The sequence below is a fragment of the Pogona vitticeps genome, chromosome 10, assembly GCF_051106095.1.
Source record: "Pogona vitticeps strain Pit_001003342236 chromosome 10, PviZW2.1, whole genome shotgun sequence".
NCBI classification, from domain to species: Eukaryota; Metazoa; Chordata; class Lepidosauria; order Squamata; family Agamidae; genus Pogona; species Pogona vitticeps.
In genome coordinates, this window is record NC_135792.1 from 6,982,312 (window position 1) to 7,004,148 (window position 21,837).

The following is a 21,837-nucleotide window of genomic DNA, read 5'->3' on the forward strand; positions in this document are numbered from 1 at the left end:
AGAAGGATTTTTCCCTTAACCTTTTTGGAGATCCCTGGCATGACTTGATGGTCTCCGATCCTAAGATAAACTTCTGAAATCAGACATGATGAGGTATGTCATGGTGCAATGATGTTGCATATCTTTTCCACAATCTCTTTTCCAAATTAGGGGAGTTATGCTACTCAGAGGGAGTGCTATTCTGCTCCAAAAATCATGGCTATCCGTAATAATTTCATGTCGTCAATTCTGATTTACAGTGACTCTCTTCAGGGTTTTCTAGGGAGAGAGTATTTGGTGGTGGCTTACCATTCCCTTCTTCTTGGGGCACCTCTGGGACTGTACAGCTTGCCCAAGACCACATAGGCTGGCTCTTTCTCTTGGAAGGCTCAGTGGGGAACTGAACTCCCAACCTCCAGCTCTGCAGTCAGATCCCTAATTCACTGAGCTATCCAGCCAGCACCCTTCCACGACCTCTGGATACCCATACAGCTTCCCAATTCAGTAAATTCAAGTGACTATAGCATCAGACTATAGCATCAGGCTAATTATGGAGATAACCAATTCCTGATGCTCTCTGCTTACCAACAGCTAAGAGGCTTTGGCATACCTAGAGCACACCAGCAATTGAACAGTCAGCCTTGTGCTTTGGAGCATTATCTGTGGCTGTGGAGTATTTAAGCCAGTGATGCATAACTATATATCAGTGAGGCTGCTCGTTGCACCGTGAATAGAGGAGGAAGGGGTTAAGAAGGTAGGAAGTGGTCTTATAGCATGACAGAGGATTGATTCTTCTAGCCCAGGATGGTCAATACACATTGCCACAGACTGTCTAGGATGGTCTCCTAGTACTACCTGTGGGGAATTGAGTGTGGGTCATTCTCTGTGCAAAGTATGAGCTGTACCACTGAATCATGGTCCCTTTCAACAGATTGGCTTAGATCAGTGGTCCCCAACCTTGGGGCTCCAGATGTTCTTGGACTACAACTCCCAGAAGCCTTCACCACCACCTCTGCTGGCCAGGATTTCTGGGAATTGAAGTCCAAGAACATCTGGAGGCCCAAGGTTGGGGACCACTGGCTTAGACGACCCCCTAGAGTTCTCCTATTACATGATTCTAACACACCCTTTGGGTCAACAAAAGAACTTTTCATTCATTATTCATTGTTCAGTAGCTTCTTCCATAAATCTTTGTCCACCACACCCAGGCATTTTCTGAGACTTCTCTCATTCCTGTTCTGTCATTAAGATGTTTTGTTTCTGAAGAGAAACAACCTCCTTAAGCTTGCATGGTTCATCTCTGCCAGGGGCTGGAAAATATCAATCAACATGAAGAATAGGATGCCGTGATGCTGAGCTGATGCAGCTTCTTAGCATATGCTAACGTGCGTGTCAGTGTTGCTTAAACAGTCACTCTGTGTGGAACAGTTTCGTTGAACATATACGAGACATCCTTGCAGTGACTAACACTATGTACAAATTCAAGACAGCGTGAACAGATGATGGTGATGGAACTTAAGCTTCAGAGTGTTACGCAGGCCCAAATCAAATATGTTGTAGCTCTGGAACAAAGCCACTCTAGAGTAGAAAATATAGTATGTTCTCAAGAGACACATAACAATCAGCTCTCCAAAGAACCAGGGTGGACAACCGTGTCCCTCAGAAATTGTTAGAAGCATAGCTTGGGGAATTTAACTTTATTTTTTATTTTATATATTTAAAAATATTTTTACCCCATCCTTTTCCTAAAACAGAATCCAAGGCAGCTTACATCAATAAAAACGCAACGTTAAAAGCTAAAAACAGTGACTTACTCAAATGTTTGAACAGAATGAATAACATCGTATTAAAAATGTTAGGTAAAAAATATGACTAAAACAGATGTAAAAGCAACAAAAAACCCAGAAACCATCCTAGACAGTCAATCTTTAAGAAAAACCCTGCCTGTAGAGAAAGGTCTTTGCCTGCTTGTGGAATGATAGCAAAGGTGAGGCCAGCCTGGTTCTCTTGTGGGAGGGAGTTCCAGAGTTTGGGAGAAGTGACAAAGAAGGCACTCTTTCCTAAATTGCAAATATTATGCTCTCCTGTGACCCTGCTGATTGGCCATTCTCAGAATTTTAATCCAAAAAGTAACTTCCTGAAGTTTAGGTTGAACTGCAGCTCCCAGCATTCCACACCACTGACACAGATTTAGGCACTAGAGCTTCCTAACCTTGGGTAATCCAGATATTCTTGGCGTGTAATTCCCAGAAGCCTTCACCACCAGCTGTGTTGCCTGGGGTTTCTGGGAGTGAAACTGACTATACATTTTATTTATTTATACCCCACCTTTCTCCTCAAAAGGACTCATGGCAGCTATTCAGCAGGTGCAGCTTTTAATGGAAGCCATTGCTGAAAACAAATGATGATGATGATGATGGGGAGCAGAGGAGCAAAGCAGCTTGGGGGGTCTCCACAGGTGAAAACCTCCAGCGCCCTTCGCGCCTTTTCCCTCCTCAGCTGCAGCCACGCGGCTGTGCGCAATCAGGGACGCCAGCAAAACACCTGGCCTGGGTGGGGCGCCCGGGGCCCCTTTTCCCTTCACTCTGGAGAGGGCGCTTCTTTCTCTCCCCCCACAAGATGAAGCCGGGCGCCCCATAGAGTGTGAGCCTTTTTTGGGGGGGGGCAACCTCTTTTATTGACCCTGCTTCGCCATTCATCCCCACAAGAGGAAGAAGGAAAGAGGAGAGGCCGGGGACGAGGCTTTTTCCCCAAAGGAAGGTGTGCGCATGCAGGGCGCACCTGAGCCGATGGAGGAGCAAAGGCTTAAGCGGCTGAGGTAAAAACTGTGCAAATGCCACGCGCAAAAAAGGGTTAATTATCAAAGTGACCGTGTGTGTGTAAAAGACGTGTATGTTCCCTCACAAGCTGCTTAGCAAAAAAAAAAAAAAAAAAAAAAAAAAAAAAAAAAAAAAGGAGGTGGAAGGCGATGCTCTGCTTGAGGGAACGGGACAGCAGCGTCCCCTTTTCTCCTGAGGTAAACTTGCATTGCAGGGTTTTGGCCCCGAAGAGGTGCAATAGTTTATTTTCGTTAGCTGTTTCGCAATTTTTGTTCCAAAAAATCCGCGTAACTTGCGGTGAGGGGTATATAACATCGAGCGGAGGTATATTTGGAAATGAAGGGGAAAGGGAACAGGAAATGGGATGAAGCCAAGCCAAGCTTTTTTTTCCCTTTAAAAAAATAAAAATAAAACACACAAAAAACACTTTGAAGAGATTAATTAGGTGGCTTATCTGCCGGCAAGCATCTAATGCTGTTTTGCGGAGTGAAGTGTATTTGCCAAATGTTTCTGGAGATAAAAATAATAACGATAATGGGGCTATATTTACTCTTTTAAAAAGAGGCGAGGTTTGAAGGGAAGTTTGAAGATGATCCGACGGTCTATAAAGGCATTATCGATTGCGGGGGGGGGGGGGGAGCCAAAGCCAAGTATGGAAAGGCAGAGAAACAATAACCTCTTTTTATTGCCTTTATGCCTTGCCCTTCCTCCAAAGAGCTCAGGGTGATGTATCGGGTACCAATGTCCTTTAAAAATAAAAATAATGATTAAAAAAAAATCTCATGACCAGTTAGGCTGAAGGGCAGTGATAAGGCCAAAGACTCCTCTGACGGCCATAGCACTTACTCCTGAGTAGACACAGAGCATGCCCATTGAGCCTGTGCCTTCCTAAAGGTGTATCTAGGCTACACAGTTGTACCAGTTTGGTAACTGTTTATTATCCATGGCTTCCTTCTAAGGAATCTTAGGTTTTGCTATGTGGTGAGGTACTCACCGACTGTGATGTGTGGGAGTGTATTTGAGCAACCTAGTAAAGATAGATAGATTGATTTAAGTATTTTTACCTCACCTTTCTCCTTAAGAAGGACCAAAGGCAGCTTACATCATTAAAAAGACAACATTTAAAGCTGAAAACAGCAAGTATATCCATATTCAATATATACATATTCAATAAATATATACATATTAAATAAAGAATTAAACATTACATTAGAAACAGTGAGCTTTCTCTCCAGATGAGTACAGTTTAAGTTCCTGCAAAGTCTGCATCCTGCATGAAGCACTCCCAGGAAGGAGGATTATGGAATTTGTTGTTAAAAAAAAAAAAAAAACACACATCCAGAATGCACTTCTCCCTAACAGAGAAGACATAGTTAGGTATCACTTCAGTGAACTTTTTGAGGAAGACATTCACCCCATTTCAGGGTGTACTTTATGAGGTCTTTGTGAGTTTTGCACTTTTATGGATAGCCTCAGGAGAAGAAAGAGGCAGAATTAGAAAGAATGTTCCAGACTAGAAGCGCTTTGGGGACCAGGATGAAGCAGCATCTTATGCACTTACCCCTCAGTGCCTGGTGCTTTTTCCATGCAATAAATAGCTTTCTACATTCTGAAAGATGCTTTGGGAGCTCTGAGGAAGAAACCAAGGGCTCACCAGAGGAAAATGTGAAGGAGCCAAGACCTTGTCTTGTTTCCCTGTAGATGTCTTCTCCCATCTGTGCAAGGTCTGTTATTTCTGTGTTTTCTCAGAAAAGGAATAAAAAAAGTACATTTGAACCACAGGCAAGAGTCTTGGGTCACTTTAGAGTCAGTCAAGGATAAATTATTTCCTTTCTAGCAGTGTTTAGCATCATTGAAGTATTAAGTGTACGTGTAGGTAATTGTGTTTTTATTTAAATTTCTGAGTAGCGAAGTATGGCAACTCTTTTTAAAATTGCTACTGATACAAAAAAGAAACAAAGAAAACAAGAATACCCCCCCCCCAAAAAAAAACCCTTAAGAGCACAAAATCACATACACAGTATAATTACACATGGCAATTATTTTGGTGCTGTGCATTTGGTAAGACAGGTGGCAGTGGAGGAGGGTTATATGTTTTTTTAAAGTTAGAATTTTAATGTGAATTTATCAGATCTGCAGTTTCTGAGCCCATATGTGATCCAAAACATTGTTGGCCTTTGTCCTCACACCTCTCTAAACTGTGAGGTGCAGTTCTCTCATCACAAAATGAAGACCAACCAAGTACCTGCATTGGGAAAGTGTGTGTGTGTAAATGTTAGTGAAACTAAAATGCAAAATGGCAAAATTCTTGTGAAAACATATACGACTAGCAAAACTGCATCCATGCCATGGGTATCCAGAAGAATGAACATGAATAAATATATACACGAGTGCTCGTACAGGCTTCTTTTAAGAAGCACAAACTAATGAGAACACAGGATGGAATGAGTTTAAGGGCAGGAAAATGACAGAAACCAAAATCAATGTTCCCCTGTTCCTAGTTACTAGGACAGTACTCACAAAGAATACTGTTGATGGAACAGCCGTACCTGGAAGTACTGTTCTTCCTTGGGAGGGGAAAGAGGGCACATACAAAAAGAAGCCCATGCTTTCTTACTTCTCATAGAATAGATCCATCTTTTCTTTATGCTCCCAGCCATTGGGAATTGCAGCCCACATTCTAGAACATGGGGTGGTGACGTGTCCACTGTCTTGATGTCATTAGGCATGACAGTCCTTCTAACTCAGTGGTTCCCAACCTTGTTTCCCCAGACATTCTTGGACTAAAATTCCCAGAAGCCTTCACCACTAGTCAGGATTTCTAGGATTTGCAGTCCAAGAACACTGGGATGGACCCAAGGTTGGAAACAGGTATGTTGAACGATGATCAACCGTCTCCAACACAGGCTTCTTAGGGATAATCGGAACTGTAGTCTAGGGCAGTGGTCCCCAGACTTGGGTCTCCAGGTGTTCTTGGACTTCAGCTCCCAGAAATCCTGGCCAGCAGAGGTGGTGGTGAAGTTGTAGTCCAAGAACATCTGGAGGCCCAAGGCTGGGGACAACTGGTCTAGGACATCTGGAAAGATGCTCGGTAGGGAAAGATTGGGCTTCTTAGATTTAATCAAGGGGGAGAAAGAGCTAAATCAGTCATTAGGACATGAGAAGCTGCCTCCCACTTAATTACACCATTAGTAACTATTGTCAGTTCGGACTGACAGCTGGTCGTCCAAGGGTTCAGGATTCTTTTTCTAGTCATGCCTGGATATGCCCTGAACTTGGGACCTTATATATACAGTCTATCCAATTTATCCCTAAGCGATATCTCTCTGCCATGGCTATTATGATTTTCAGCAATAGGCATGGGGTTAAGATGGACCTAGGCTATTGAAACCACCCCTCTTGTTTTGTTTTGATCATGACCAGCTTTGCTTTGGGCATGCTGTGACAGGCAGGGGATCTACTGTACTGTATATAGAGAATGTGATCAAAGCAGTAATTAGGAAATTCTTGGAAATGACGCCTAAGGGCCCCACCCCAAAAAAAGCACTAACAGGATTTTTAATGCAGAACAATAGATGTTCATAGAAGTCATCCTAAAACATCCATATTTCTTTAAGTGAGGGGGTTTCTTTTCCTAATAAAGGCTAAATTCTTTTTTCTTTTCTTTTCATTTTGTACCATGATCTCTCTCTCTCTCACACACACACACACACACATATTCCAGATCACCTCATTATAAAATATAGGGCAGATTCACCTGCACACTGATTGAAAGCAAAGCCATGGAAATCTTTTGGGACTCAGGGTCAGCAGGAAAAAAAGCATTAATGACATCCTCGTGGATACAAAGGAGATGGTGCAACAATGACCCACTGACAAATAGCTGTAAGGCTTCTGTGTGACCTTTGCTACAGGCATTAGCTTTGTGTCAACCCTTGGTTGGGACAGCTGTAGCAGAATATGCTGTGTTTCAGACCAAGAGGAGACTGGACTGGAGCAGAAAACAGTAGGATAGATCTTAGTATTTTGGCCACACCTTTCCCCTTCTCAAAATGAAACGGCCCAGCTTATACAAAATAGCTACTTGGTGGTTACATGTATCTCCTGAGTATTTTGCAGAACATGACACCACCGCTATTGTGATGCACATACGTACAGAGAGAAATACTGCAAGAGTTGCTGGAACTCTGAACACTAGTTGGGTTCCTTCTTCCTTTTTTTTAGCTTCCGTTTATCCACCCAAAATTCTGGGCTACATATTGCTCTCACAACAGCCTTTGAGGTATGGTCGATTGACTGGGAAATAGCTATTGCTCCTCAGAACTGGCGTTTTTAAAACCGTGCGTGCTTCCTGTAGAACGTGTGCCTGGAACAGAACTTTCAAGACCAGGATGACCGGTGTTGACAAATTGTTCCTTCCTGCCTCTGAGTTCAAAGAGAACACCGCCTCTCTACTAAGTGTGTTTTTTTACCCTTTCTTTCCTGGACTTGAGTTAGTTGTTGTTTTGTTTGCTCTTCATCTGTTCATAGTTGTATGCAATGAAATGTTTTTTATTCTTTCTACTACTAATGTCTCAGGGTGTTATTAGGACAGTAAGTGCCGGTTATTGAAAAAGGGGTGGTCTAGCTGAAGAACCTGTAGCTATTCACCTCTGTGAGTTTCTGTATTTCTTCTGTGTATCAAAAGGAATTTTTAGCAGAAATTCAAAACTCTGCAGCAGAAACACTAATTGCATTAATTCCCTCTGCACAATTAGCGTTATTTTCTAGTTTGGCTCATGGATCTGCATGGTGTCCATACTGTACGAACAGCTTCTTAGTCTCCTGTGCATTCATTTGTAGACATTGACTGCACAGTAATCTTATAGATTTGAAAACTCTAAGATCACCTTTGTTTTCTTTCAGCACTAAGTCTTCTGTACTGTGTGCCTGTCATTCTGCCCAATAATTTGAGACCTGCTTCGTTAGGGCTTTGATCAGTATCATCATGTTCTCTTTCCTTGTTTTCCCTAATACGCCTTATTCCAGGAACTAAAAAAACCTTCCGTTCTCAAAGCCTAAATACGCCCAAGTCTGAACTGTAATTGTCTTGTTTTTTTTTTTCTGGCTTGTTTGCTCTGCTTTTTATCTGAACAGCTCACAAATGAACTGATTTTAACTCTGCTTGGGTGAACAAGAGCACAAAGAAAGATATACACTGCAGTAACAGGAGTGTTGAAAAATGGACAACAAGCTGTGTGGGTGAGCCTGGCTTGGTCTGAGAAACACAGTACAGATCAAATCTTCTGTAAGGATGTAATGAGTACAAACATGGGAGGTGGTTTTGGTCCTTGCAGGAAAAGGGTGTCTTGACAACCATCAGAAAAAAAAGGCACAAAGCCTGGAAATCTGCATTTGCCTAAAAGGAGACACTAATAGGAGCAAGGCTTTCCCCGGTCAAAGGGAAATAACTCCCCCCCCCCCCCAGTAATATGACATCCAAGAAGCGGCTGTCGTACATGCTGAAGATCCCAGATTCAATTGTGGGCATCTTCAGGGCCCTATTCAGGCATTACAATGTTCAGAGCTTTGAGCATCCTCCCCCATCCTCTCTGTTGTCATATGGCTCACATGACCATTTGTTTGTTTGTTTAAAATATTTGTATGCTGCCTTTCTCCTCAAGCGTGCAAGATGGCTTACGGTATTCAAAGAAACAAGGTTAAAAATCAAATAATAGTTACAGTATTAAAAATGATTAAACAAATATAGCATTAAAACCCACAATAAGAACAATATCACACACACACAGACACACAGTCACACACACACTCACACACTCACACACCACACACGTGTAAAACACAGAATAATATTCTCCCTCTAAAAATTCCCTTTGGTCAACCAGTCATTTAAAGGAAAGCCTGCCCCAAAAAAGGTTCATAAAGGGAGACACAATCCTTCAGATAGCTTGGACCTTAGTCATTTAGGGTTTTAGAAGTTAAAACCAGCACTTTAAATCACACATAGAAATGGATCAGTAGCCAGTGGATCCTCAGAGAATCTTAAAAGGAGAGTTGCTCCTTTGTAGACTCTCCGTGCAAATAACAACTCAGATTTCCCTGGATTTTGCTGCTCATCTGAAGATCCTACAGAGAAACTCAAACCTGGACTTGGTGATGATTGTATAAGCAAAAGGACAATCACAGGAGAAGGACTAAGCTCTCCTTTTAATTGCATTAAAACTTCCAGATTCAATAATTCCTGAATACAGATTAGGGCTAAAGCTAGGAAGAATTCTCATCTGACACGTTGGACAGCAGCCAATATCAACAGAGTTAGAAGAACCAAGGCTTCAGTTTCGTTATAAAACAGCTTCCTACCTTGCCTAAAATGTTGTATCAATGTTCTTGCTGCATTACAAAATTCCAGACAGGTCCCTCCCGCAAGGACTTCCAGGATATAATTTGGCATAAGGGGAATAAAAGGTGAAGGAAAATATGTTTGAGAAAGGTCATAGGTGAGTGGTAGAATATGTGGTTTCCATCTAGAAGTTTCAAAAATCCATCTTAAACGTAAGAGATTGTGCAACCCTGAAATATTCTGGACTTCACCCCCCAGAAGCCTTGAGTTCACATTTTTATTCCTTTCAGATTGTGAATCATTGTTAATTTCTGAATGGAAATTCATGTACGTTCTCTGGAGCCACTTTTCTTGATGCACCCATTTATTTAGATACTCCTCACTTACTATATTGACTAAATAGCAGTTGTGTGCATTTAGAGTTCTTAAAAACATGCGCCTGGTTTCACCCACATTTTAAGTCTCTGAAACGCATCGTCAACCTTACAGATGTGTATGTGGGTGAGAGAAGGTGCTCTTTGTCCTGTGGAAGTGTCTTGGAACATGTGAAATAGATGTTCTTCAACCAGAAACTGGTTTCCACCAAAATTCTTTTCATCCCTGAATACAAAATAAGGAGACTGAATGAATGAGGAGATTCCTTCCTGTAGATTTTCCCAGATATACTCTGATTCTTTCATAGAAAATAAACTTTTCTTGCTTGCCCTATCAATAGAGAAAATGCCACTGATAAAATCAAAGGAGAAAATTGGACAAGGGAAGTTTAGCGTGCACCTAAAGCGTTAAAGACACAATGGAGTTTATTTTTGCTGAACGCGCTCCGAGTTCATCTTCTCTGGGACAAACTGGATTTTCGTTTGGGCATGGGCTCAGCTGTGCTTAGTTGGCTCAAGGTATCTTACCTCAACATTTTAATGCACGAGATCCAGAGCTAATTTGAAAAAAATGGTGTTCTGTGAGCTTAGCCAGCTCTCCTAGACCTCTAGTGATCCCTGGGGAACATGTAGAATCACAGCTGAGCCCCCACTGCCCACTATCGATTGAGCCTTCACTGTTTTGTTTTATGTGAGGCATCTTGCAAGATAATCTGGAAGGAAAGGAATTTCCATGGTAAGAGTAAGCATTGAGTGAAGAGTGATCCGGAACCAGGAATAGTGAGATGTAGATCAAAGCCCTTGTAACAATGAAAAGAAAGGACCGTTTTATTTTATAGGGATTTCCCCAATGTCACAATTAGCTTCATAACTGGAAAGGGGTGGATTTGAGCTTGCAATGAAATAAACTAAGGAAGAAATGAGAAATTGACAGATTACTTCATTTAGGCCCAGCACTTTTAAAGTGCTTAACTCTGTTGGGGGTTATTGCAACCTAGTATACTGCCTTTAATAGGTTTGGCTGGGGGTGGAGGGGATTCTTTCTCAGCTGGGGCGATTCTCCGTCTATCCAGCACAAATCAATCATTTCTTCTGCTTCTGATTCAAAGAGAGCCCTGCTTCTCTGCTCTGCCGTCTTCCCCTCTTTGTCTATTGGGAGTCAGTCTGTTGAGGCCTGTTGCTTGAAGCAGTCATGTTTTTAGCTTACTGTAGTCTGTATAATTGTAAATGATGAAACTTTTTAAATTCTTTCTCCCATGTCTCAGACGAGTTACTGAAACTGTAAATGCCAGTTAATGAAAAGAAGGGGTGAATTAATTGGGGGATTCGAATCCTTCTGTCAAATCTTCTGTGAATCCTTCAGTTTCAGCTGTGCACCTACAGAAATTTAACCAGAATTCAAAATTGTGTTACAAATGCTTCCTTGTTTGGTTTCAGGTCTCTAATATACAACAATGTTTGTGCTGAATTAGGACAGCTTCCTCTGTTTTGTTTCCCCTTGCAGACTCTTCACTTCTAACACAGATATAGCAGGCAGATACAACCTGTTGGAAATATCCTGTGCCAATGGAATTTGGTAAGTGCAGATAAACGAAAGCACTGTTTGAGTTTATTTTTGAAGAATGCCTGAATTTGCAAATCAAATGTTTTGTGATGGAAAGAATTTGAATTTTTTTTTTAAATCAAAGATAGGACAAAGTGAAGCTGATATATTTTCTCATTTGTAGGAAAGAAAGGGTTAATTAAAACAGAGTGCAGTGGACACCACTCCAGAGGTGGACTCAGTATCAACTGAATGTATGGAAGCAAATGCTGGGTTCAGGAAAGGAGGAAGGACTGGGGAGCTTGAATGGGCTGTCTGGAGAAAGTCTGGGGAGTCTGTCACTAGCAGTGCTGTTGCCAGGAATAGAAACTGAGAACAGAGAGAAAGAAGGCGATGTCAAGGTTGTATGTGAGCTGGTGTAGCTCAGTGGGTTAGATTGCCTGGTAGCAAAGCCAGGAATCTGAATACCTTCTGGGCCTCCCAAGAGAGTGGGGCAGCTGAGATCACCCAGAGCATCTTAGGTGCCCTGCCGCCTGTGCTGCTTTGATCAAAGCTGCGTGATCCCAGAGCCACCACCAGAGGGAAGAAGTGGCAGATTACTTCTCAGCCCTTCAAACCCACAAAACCCCAAGGGTTTCCATGAACTGGAATTCAGACAATTAAAACTACTATGGCTGGAATGTCAAAAAAAGGAGAGAAGGTACAGAGTGGAAGGTGCTATCTGAAAGAGGCTGAAATAGAAGCACACTTCAGAGTCACAGTGAAATCTCCATGGACAAGACAGGACAGGGCTTCACCTGAACATCACACTGCATGAAGCAAGCATGCCAATGCAGTTACCCCTTAAGTTAAACTCATACTTAGGCTGTGGTCAAATTAGGGCCAAATTAGATGTTAACTGGAATACAGTCTCCCTGAAATTGCCAGATTCCGTCTCTCACCACCATAAGAGACTTTCCTCTAAGAAGACTTGTTAGGTCCATGTGTATCTTCCAATGATCAATCAGAAAACAAACCATGTGTAATATGCAAGTGAGAACCAGTTATGTGCTATGATGAACATATCTCTTTCACCACTTGAAGGAGCACCTTTTCTAAAAAATATGCTAAGGGCATCATGTAACATGGCTTTTAGGTTGCAGTTTTATTCATGCATTCACTTAGGATGGGAGGAAGCTCTCAGGAGGTTGTGATGGAAAGGGTGCATCCATCTCAGCTGGCAGGTCTTGAACAGCAGATAGGTAGACTGGGAACTCTTTCTTGTCTTTTGAGCTCACAGACAGTGGCTTTCTCCCTTTTGAAAATCTTCAGCTTTGCTTCCCACTCGTTCTGACACAGATGGGAAGTGGTTAGGAGTTACAGCATTCCATATGGCTTGAGAAACAGTCCTAAACCTAACCAGTTGGATCAAGCAAAGTTGGTCAAGAGAGAGTGGCAAAGTGAAGTCAAGGGAAGAGGGATCAAATTCTGGAAGAGATTCCAGGATCCTGAGAGGACAGGCAGAGAACAATTGCCAGATCCTCTTTTCATGAATTTGCCTCCACTTTTCCCCCTGAAAACAGCTCTGAGATGCTGCCTTTCACTCTGTTGCAGCCACTGAAGGGATGGTAGGCTTCTCTATCATCCCATCAAACATCTATCTAAGCCTGGCACCTAATCCAGGATAAGAGTTTGGTGACTGGATGTCTGCAGCTAAAGCTTTAACTCCCTTTCATTTGTGGTCTGGGGCCAGAAGGCAGCTCTTAGACCCAATGAATGCATCGCCATGAACTGTTGTAATTTTAAGAGAAGATCGGATACTAGAAGTGTTTTTGTCCAGGCATCTGGGAAGAAGATGGATTACCAAATCTCCTGGGCTCAGAGTAGCTATGTTCATTTCAAGCCATCCCAAAATATCCAGGAGCAAATCTTGCTAGCCTAGTGAAAGCCAAACGATTTCTTGGGGCTCCAGAGAAGACTCAATGATGTGTACGACATGACAACAGTAAATATTCTCCAGGGTGGAATTACATCTTCTTGCATGTCATTCTAGGGTAATTGAATCTCCTTCTGAGAGCCAGACCAAAGATTGGTTTCTTCGTTCTGGGAGGAAATGGAGTTTTCTATAATTACAATGAGAGAGACAAAGTTAACAATGGTTACGCAATCTTTTCAGAATGGTTAGAAATCATGTGTAGCCAAGATTGCTGTGGGTATGGTTTTGCTTTCTTTCTGCATAGCTCTCCGGCAGTAGGCTTCAGAATGCGAGGGTGCAGTCAGACAGCAGGAAAGGTGAGCATCCGGCCTCGCCCAAAAGGGGGGTAATTTTGCAGGGAACAATGTCTGTTAAAATGAACGTTCTGTGTGTGTGTGTGGTGGAATCAGTCCAGCTCAGCGCCTAAACGTTCTAGCTTTACAGCTGCACCAAAAAAAGGTCCTGTTCGAGCATGGCTCAGGGTAGGGCTGAAGAGCAATTTCCCATATGCTGTGTGATTGTCAGGAAAGAGATTGGACTGGACTGTTCCACAAGCAGTCCAAAATGAAATCTATTTCCCCCTTATGATCATATCCTCACTCGTGTCCTATTTTACAGAGGATGTCTGGTCTGCCTGTCTCCCTCCCTCCCTCCACTGCCTTTTTCTGTAAAAAGGACCCAAGGTGGCTTACATAATTGAACACATAATATTTTCATGTTGCAGTACTGCAGTACTTCTTTCTTTTTTAACTTTCTTGCTCTGTCTTTGATTTAACCTATGATTGCCTGAGAAGGTTCCAGATTCTCATGGGAGACATTTTTGACACCACACAGTCAGGAGCCTTAAGAAGTGTGACTCTAAAGAATCCTAAGCTGCAGGGACCTTGGCAATGTCTATGAGTAGTTAGCACCTGGGAGAGAAAGTGAGCGGAGGCACCAGTCAACAGATTAGAGTCTTTGCCTTTTTCCCCCCCCTGAAAGGTAGTGCATTTCTATTTGACGTGCAGTGCCATTTCCAAACCTTCAGCTGCACATCTAAATTAATATAAATATCTTCTATGCAAAATGGGGTCCCCTTGTGGCAATCTCTGAGTATCAGGGATGGGAACTTGAGTCGTGGGACTCACTGTCAAGTCAGACTGAAGTTGCACCAGTGACTGTGACTCAACTCCCTTTTTTTCTGGGGTGGGGGAAATGCTTGTATTAATGGCTTGGGACTTGGGACTTGGTACCAAAGACTCAGACTTGGGACTCAGACTTGCCAGCTTCCCTGATAGGTAGCTACCCCATCTGACTCAGAGAAACCTCTGAAACCCTTCAATGGCCGTGACTGCCCTCCCCATGCCTACCTGTTTGCTGCCTCACTTATTCAGCCGTGGATCCTTTACAACAGTGGTGTCGAACTGTGGCCCTCCAGATGTTCTTGGCCTTCAACTCCCAGAAATCCTGGCCAGCAGAGGTGGTGGTGAAGGCTTCTGGGAGTTGAAGTCCAAGAACATCTGGAGGGCCACAGTTTGACACCACTGCTTTACAACAACTGTCCAACTGTAGAGCCATCTAATGTCTCTCTAGGCCAGCTGCCGGCACGACCACATAGCAGGCAGAGGCAAAATGGAGACAACAAAGATATGCTAATGTCCCAGGCAAGGCATGTAGATGCAAATTCATCGGATAATGGGAAAAGGTCGCTCTAGACGGAACCCAGTCAAGATCAAAATTCAGCGACATCTCTATCATGTAATGATGATTTTTTTTTTTTTGGCTCAACCAACCTGCCTTGATCTTGCATGCCAACCTGAAATAGTGTTATATCCTCCTGCTGTCTTCCTACCTCCAGTCTGGCTGCTGCTAATGGCATTTGGATCCATTCCTTGGATATAATGAAATGGTTGTTGTTGTTTTTCGCTGAATAAATGAATTTTCAGCGGTGGAATGATAAACACCAACAGATGATCTCATCTTGTTCTACTCTGCAAAATTTAACACATCTCAGAATTAGCACCCACGAAACATGGAGCTGATCCAGCATGAGTTTTAGGTGAAGTTTTGCAATGTCTGACCACTCCTGAAGGATTATTTTAATGGTGAAGGTTAATAGTATTTCTAATCAGTTTTTTCTACAAATACCTGCTTGCTGGGATGTAATCTGCATACTTGGATGATTTGAAATTATTAATGATATGCTTAAAACCAGCTGCTTGGGGAGAAACGTCAATAATGTCCTGTGACGTGGGGATTTTTCAAAACAGGATTCTTGACTTGGAAGTTGGCTACTAACACAGAGAACCACTTACACACCTGAATGGGGGCCAGTTTTAATGGGCCTTCCCTCCCCCACCTTTCAGCAATTGAAGCCAAAGGGACAAAACAAGGAAAAACATCCATCATGCTTTCCTCTGATTTTGCAAAGCATGTCTTGCAAATAGAGTGAAAGAAGATGCATTAGCAGAGAGTTTGCTGGAGTTTTTTTTTCTTTGCTTGTTTGTGTGGTTTTTTGTTTTTGGAATGCAAGTCCAGAATCCTTGAGGATGACAAGCATCCATGCCAGCTGAGCGATTTGGAGATCTATAACCCTAAAAGTAAGATTCTCGAACTTTGTTAATAGGAGTCCCATTTGAGATGGGTGAGGCCACAGTACCAATCTTTAACCATATGAGAGTCAACAAGGGGTCATCAATACACCAGAAGACAACGGTCCAGACAAGGAGTGAGCTTACAGCAAGATCAGTGGTCAAACCAAGGTCAAATGGTCATGTCTTTACCATAAAGCAGGTCAGGCCAAAGAGCAGAAGGTACTGAGGCCATGCTAGTTAATCGGAGTCAAAGCATACATGGGGCAAAAGAGATTGTAAGCAAGGAGAGTTTATGGGTTTCACACCCCCTAGATTCTCCTTAGACCCCTTCCCCGCATAAAAAGGTGTCAATCCCTGGAGTGACTGAAACTGCCTACCCCTGCTGCAGATGGCCCATTGAGTATAGGGAGCTTATTGTCTTCCTGCCAAAACTTTATTTTGCTTCCTTTAAAATTATCAGGAGATAATTCTCCCCAGGCCACTTGGAAGTCACTAACTGACGGGATCACCCTTAGGTGGAAACAAACTGATGGCATATAGAGACAGTCGTTCCCTATTTTATGTTGAAATATTACTTCAGGAAACTCTAGTGGCAAGTTAAGCACAATTTGGAGAACTTTCGTTTCTTTCCTTGAAATTCTTCAGCTGTTTCACCTGAACAGAATTTACTGGTTTTCCTCAAGGTAGCAAATCTCATCATAATCATCTCCTAATGAAAAAGAGGGTGGGAGGAATCCTTTGTAATGCAACATTCTGGTAGTCATTTCCTCTTCCAAAAGTTATTCTTTTCTGTAATAAAAAATCATACTTCTGTTAATTTCCCAAGTCACGTGCAGTCATAAATATTGGTTCTGACAGCCCTCTCTTTCTTTTTCTCTGCATATTTTTATTGCATGGTGATTATTTCCCCCCTCAAATCCCCAGGAATTTTATGGAATTAGAAAACCCCGAAATGAGAGGCAAATTACTTAATTTGCTCTGCACGTAATTCATAATTTCTAGGTATTTGGGAAATCTGATTGCTGAGGAAAGCATAATTAATCAGAACAGCCTCTGAGGATGAAATGTTGTGTCCATTAAATTAAGTTTCCTCCAAGTATCATGCCCTATGAGTGACACATTGCAGCAATTTTCATTCCCTGGAAAGGATCAACACATTCTGCCTTGGGCGTTTCCTTAGTGAAGGCTTCGTTTATCATCAACAGCTTTGAAGTAACAGATATACTGCTGAAGTCCAGAAGTTGCCCTTACCCTGCGCATACAGATGACACAGTATTCCACTGGGCTTAATTTCCACATAGCATTGTTCTGCTGATATAGACGACTGTCCAAAACCTTCTACATCTAATTCTGCCTAGTTATCTTCCTGTTAAGGTTGTGGTGGCAGAATAATTACTCTCTGGATGTCTCACCTCTTGCACAGACTAGGAGAAGTCACTCACAATGGCACGTTGGTTGGTTTGTTTATCATTTCTTAACAGTATTTAGCATTTTCCCCTTGCCTACCAGGATCCAATTCCAGAAATAAAAACAATGGTAATCATCATCATCTTCTTAGCATTGCAGAGCTGGAAGGGGTCCTATAGGTCCCTGTCAGGGAGGCACAGTGGACAATCAAGCTCCCAACCTCTGGCTCCACAGAGACTGGCAAAACATTAGGAAGAACAACCTTCAGAACAGGGTCAAAGAGCCCAAAACACCCACAACAACCATCAGATCCCAGCCGTGAAACCCTTCAAAAATATATTGAAAATATATTTTTCTCTTTTAAAAGGAAATATATTAAAATCAATGTTAAAAGCCAACTTTGAAAACCAAAGGCTAAATAGAATAAAACCATTCTGGCCACCCACCAGCTTCTTGACAACGGAGGAAGACATCCCAGCTTCCCTTGAGAGCAAGATCTACAACTTGATGCTGTTGCAGAGAAAGTGATTTTTCCTGTATCCATCCATCCTAGCCTCTTGGAGCAACATGGGACACCAAAGAGGGCCTTCTCTTCAAGATTTTTAAATACTCTTGTGGGAAGAGGCTTTCCCCCCACTCCCTCAGATATCCTGGCCCTAAGCCATTGAAGGTATTATAGATTTTTTTAAAAAAAACAATACAACATGTGGATGTCTGTCAGTATTACTTTCATCTCAGTGGGAGGTGCATTCTGATACCCATTCGAATGCAAATAATATATCCACGATGATGGCATGAAATTAAAAAACAAATGTCCACAAACAACTATGGAGCCATCACATGCAAATTTAGGGCCTGGCTGTTTCCTCAGCACTCAATTTACTATTTCAGACACTTTGAAAGGGACCTGGGTCTTTCCAAAGGGCAGAAAGAACGCAGGGTGCAGTTGTGAGAATTGGTGTCATATCAGCATCTATCTGCTTTTCTGATTCATTGGTGACCACACTCCTAGATAAAGTTAGCAGCCATATATGGAGAATGTAAGGTCCAGCTTGGTGGCACAGACTAACTCAAAGCTATTATTAAAATGTTAATTTCATGGACAGAGATAAGTAACAAGAGAATGTGGCACTGGTGTATCCCCTGAAATGAGGACTGCTCATGATGGGAGAGGTGGATACCTCCCCTCAAAAGTGGGCTGAGCCCCCTGCCCCCATCCCAGTCCATGAGCAGCCAATGACTTGTGGGCTTACATAGGTGAATACTTTTTTTTTGTCAGACAAGTCAATGAAAAGAATGAGGGGGACAACTGCATCTCTACTGGGAGAGAATTCCATAGCTGAGGGGCCACCAGTAAGAAGGTACTGCTGGATATTGCTGGCCTAGACTCATGAAGGGCAACATGAACAGAAGCTCTTGAATTCTGGGTTAACTGGCACTGGGAAAACTGATCTCATGAGTCATTCAGGGCTTTCTGTGGTGAGGAAATGGTAGTTAATAAATTACTCATTTTTGTCCATTGATGCTGTGTCGAAGATACAAGACACCTAGCTAAGGCATTTTGAAACCCCATTAGATTCCTCACCCCAGGCAAAGATTTAGGTCCCAACTGAGGACTAGGAAGGATGAAGAGAAAACTATTGATGATGATCTTCAATAAACAAATGAACAAACAAAAAAATTCCTGATAGATGGTATCTGATCTCACTTTAAAAACCTCCAGTGAAGGAGAGTCTACTATCCTTTAAGTCAGGCTATTCCACTTTTGAAGAGCTCTTAACTGTCAGGTTTTTACTAATGTTTAGGCAAAACCTCCTCACTTGCTAATTGAGTTTGTTTGAAGAGTTCCACAAAAGTGTTGTCACTGGAATAGCTCAGGCACAGAACTATTTCCAAGGTAGCAAATTCAGAAGGTATCTCCATCTAGATTCTTCAAGAAAGCTCCGATGAGATCTCACCAGTCTTCTCTTTATTGTTTAGATAAATTTAGATAGATTAAAGACCAGTGGTTCCCAACCCTAGATGTTCTTGGACTAAAACTCCCATAAGACGTCACCACTAGCTGTGCTGGCCAGGATTTCTGGGAGCTGTAGTCCAACAACACCTGGGGACCCAAGGTGGGGAACTACTGGTCTAGACCACTGGTTCTTAACCTTGGGTTACTCAGGAGTTTTGGACTGCAACTCCCAGAAGCCTTCACCACCAGCTGTCCTGACTGGGGTTTCTGGGAGTTGCAGTTCAAAAGCATCCGAGTAACAAAGGTTAAGAACCACTGGTCTAGACTATCAAGTGTCTTTTGACCTTCGTGAGATTACATGCATCCAGTATGACAGGATTAGAGCTTTCCCCCATCCCCATTGAGGTTTCTGTAATTTGTGCAAAAACATATCTGCACAAATCTAGTGTCTCTTCCATTTGTGAACAAGAACATGCACAGTAATTGGATTAACTTTGCCGAAGGAATTGAAGCTTGGGTGGAAAGCTCGACTGAAGAGAAATCTGTTGCATTAACCAGCTGAAGCAAAATTATTCCAAGATTATTGGATACTTCATCGTCAGCATACCCAGTGGCTTTGGCATGAACACTGCTGAGTACTTGTAGAGTATCACTCTACGAAAGGTGGACATGTGTTTATTCTATGTGGTTTCCCCATTAGTGGTTATATCACAGTTGATATAAAGCTATGTCTGAAAGGCTGCAATCTTGTGCCTATGTAATCTGGAGTAAGTCCCTGAAAACACAGACAAATGCACACTGAGTAAATATATGTGGTGTGCCTCTGATACAAGAAATATCAGAGTAGGGGTAGTTGATTTTGTTTGTTGGAGAAGATACAGTACAATGGGTATCTTTGGTGGGGTAACAATCCAGCACATGTGTATGAGAAATTCCTGCAAAATTTAAAATAAAAAATTAAATTAAGAAGGTTGCAGGAATGGCCCAATCCTGCTTTGTCAGTGCCTGTTAAGCTTCCTCCTATTAGAGAATTCAGTGGGTCACTTCATGCATCTAACGCATCCCCCACCTGCGGTGTGTGTCCAATATTAGCCTACTTGAGGGGAATGTGATAAAGATGATGACAGCAATGTTTTTTTTTTCTGACTAGAGGGTCATAAGAATTCCATTTCAGTTCATTTTTAATCAGCACTTATAAACATTAGCATAATGTGAATGTGAGAAAACATGAAACACTTTGCCCATTTCCCCTGTTTGTTTTGTTGTATTCATTACTTTTATATCCACCTTCCTCCACTGAGCTCAAGGTGATGTCTATGAGTCTTCTGGTTTCCCACTTTATCAGTGCAACCGTTCTGTGAGGTAGGCCATGCAGAGAGAGATTGTGACTTGCCCAAGACCATGCAATAAGTTTTATGGTTCCTTGGGCACTTGAAACCAGTCCTCCTAATTCCCAGACCAAATACTCTAAACCTTGTGTTTCCCAACCTTGAGTCCCCAGATTAAAGCTCCCAGAAGCCTTTGCCACTAGCTGTGCTTGGCAGGAGTTTTGGGACCCAAGGTTGGGAAGCACTGCTCTAGTTGCTACCTTAGGCAGGCTTTCTCACGCTGTTGTATTCCATGTCATCAAAGTGCAGTCTTGTGTTATGGAAGTTGCCTGCATTTTCTCTGAATAGGCAAAAGTTTCTAGAGTTGAAGGGCAACGGACTTTAACAAACTTTAGCCTTAGATTACAGTTCCATGTCTTTGCTCTCCAAAATCCAGCCGTCACTTGAGCGGTTAATAAAATCTATTGCCTTGCGGTGAATTTATTTGTTGTCAAGCAGGAATGATCTGTCCTCCTTGTGATTTGTGAGATGGCATGAAAAGAGGTGTTCCGTGTCTAAAAATCACACTGGCCATGTGACCACGGAAAGATTGTCTTCGGACAAACGCTGGCTCTATGGCTTGAAGAGTGGGATGAGCGCCGCCCCCTAGAGTCGGACACGACTGGACAAAAATTGTCAAGGGGAACCTTTACCTTTTTACCTTTATGAAAAGAAGAAGAGGTAATCGAGATTTTGGGTGCCTGTGAAAGGACTTCACTGTGTCATTCCTTTTTTCCTTCCTTCCTTTCTTTTTTTGGAGCACCCAAAGGCTGCCCTAGCTACTCCATCGATTTACCAAAAAAAAAGTAAAGCATTCTTGATTCACCTTTTAATAAGGAGGGCTTTTCTTTAGGCATCCCTTTTCTGAAAGGGGGTTATTTCCTCCAGCACAAATGTGTTCTTTCTGCAGGAGGCAAATATCTCTTTCCAGAAATCCATAACCAAAAACAAAACAAAAAAGTGCTCTCTGAAGACACTACTGTACTTATATACACTAAAGGAAAAGATTTCTTGGGGCACTGTGTTTGGCGGTGGGTGCTTGCCCGAGATGTGGGATGCAAAATCGAGGATGATTTGTGAAGAAATCATCCTTGTAAAGCTATTGGTTCTGGTCATCAGCCTTTATCCAATGCTTTGGTGGTGATGCTGCTGCTCTATTTGGGAAGTTGGCTGGCTCTCAAGGCAGTCTCTCTCTCTCTCCCTCTCTCTCTCCCTCCCCTGCTCTGCCTCTCTCTCTCTCTTTCTCTCTCCTCTCAAAGACTGTTCCACAGTGAAAATATGCTCAGTGCAGCTGAGTGCATGAATGAAAAAGCTTCGGGTGTCTTCTAGGAAAGCAAAATGCAGCACAAGACTCAACTTGTCCTGGCCTTCCTCCTGTCCCAGGTAAGGAATCTGGTGCTCGGGTCTTGCGGGTGCATGTGTGTGGTTTCTGGAGAAAACAAAACCTCTCCAGATCTCATTTTTCTCATGGTGTCTTGTGCGTCGGGCTAGCTTGGATTCCTCGGCGATCGTCCGCCAGATAGA

The 21,837-nt window shown here is 42.5% G+C and overlaps 1 protein-coding gene across 2 annotated transcripts in view; it reads left to right on the forward strand.

Annotated features, from left to right (window-relative positions):
* The first annotated feature begins 2,687 nt into the window (after positions 1 to 2,687).
* The window catches only part of CDH13 (cadherin 13), a 692,714-nt gene continuing 673,564 nt past the window's right edge, over positions 2,688 to 21,837 (forward strand). Inside the window, exons 1-3 of one of the 2 annotated variants that reach the window (XM_072980590.2) lie at positions 2,688 to 2,797; positions 11,017 to 11,088; positions 21,573 to 21,696. In XM_072980590.2, the coding sequence (XP_072836691.2) occupies positions 21,652 to 21,696 (45 nt within the window). In that variant the 5' untranslated portion in view covers positions 2,688 to 2,797; positions 11,017 to 11,088; positions 21,573 to 21,651. Of the gene's footprint in view, positions 2,798 to 11,016; positions 11,089 to 21,186; positions 21,697 to 21,837 lie in introns of those variants that run through there. The other variant, XM_078380491.1, reaches the window with a different exon arrangement.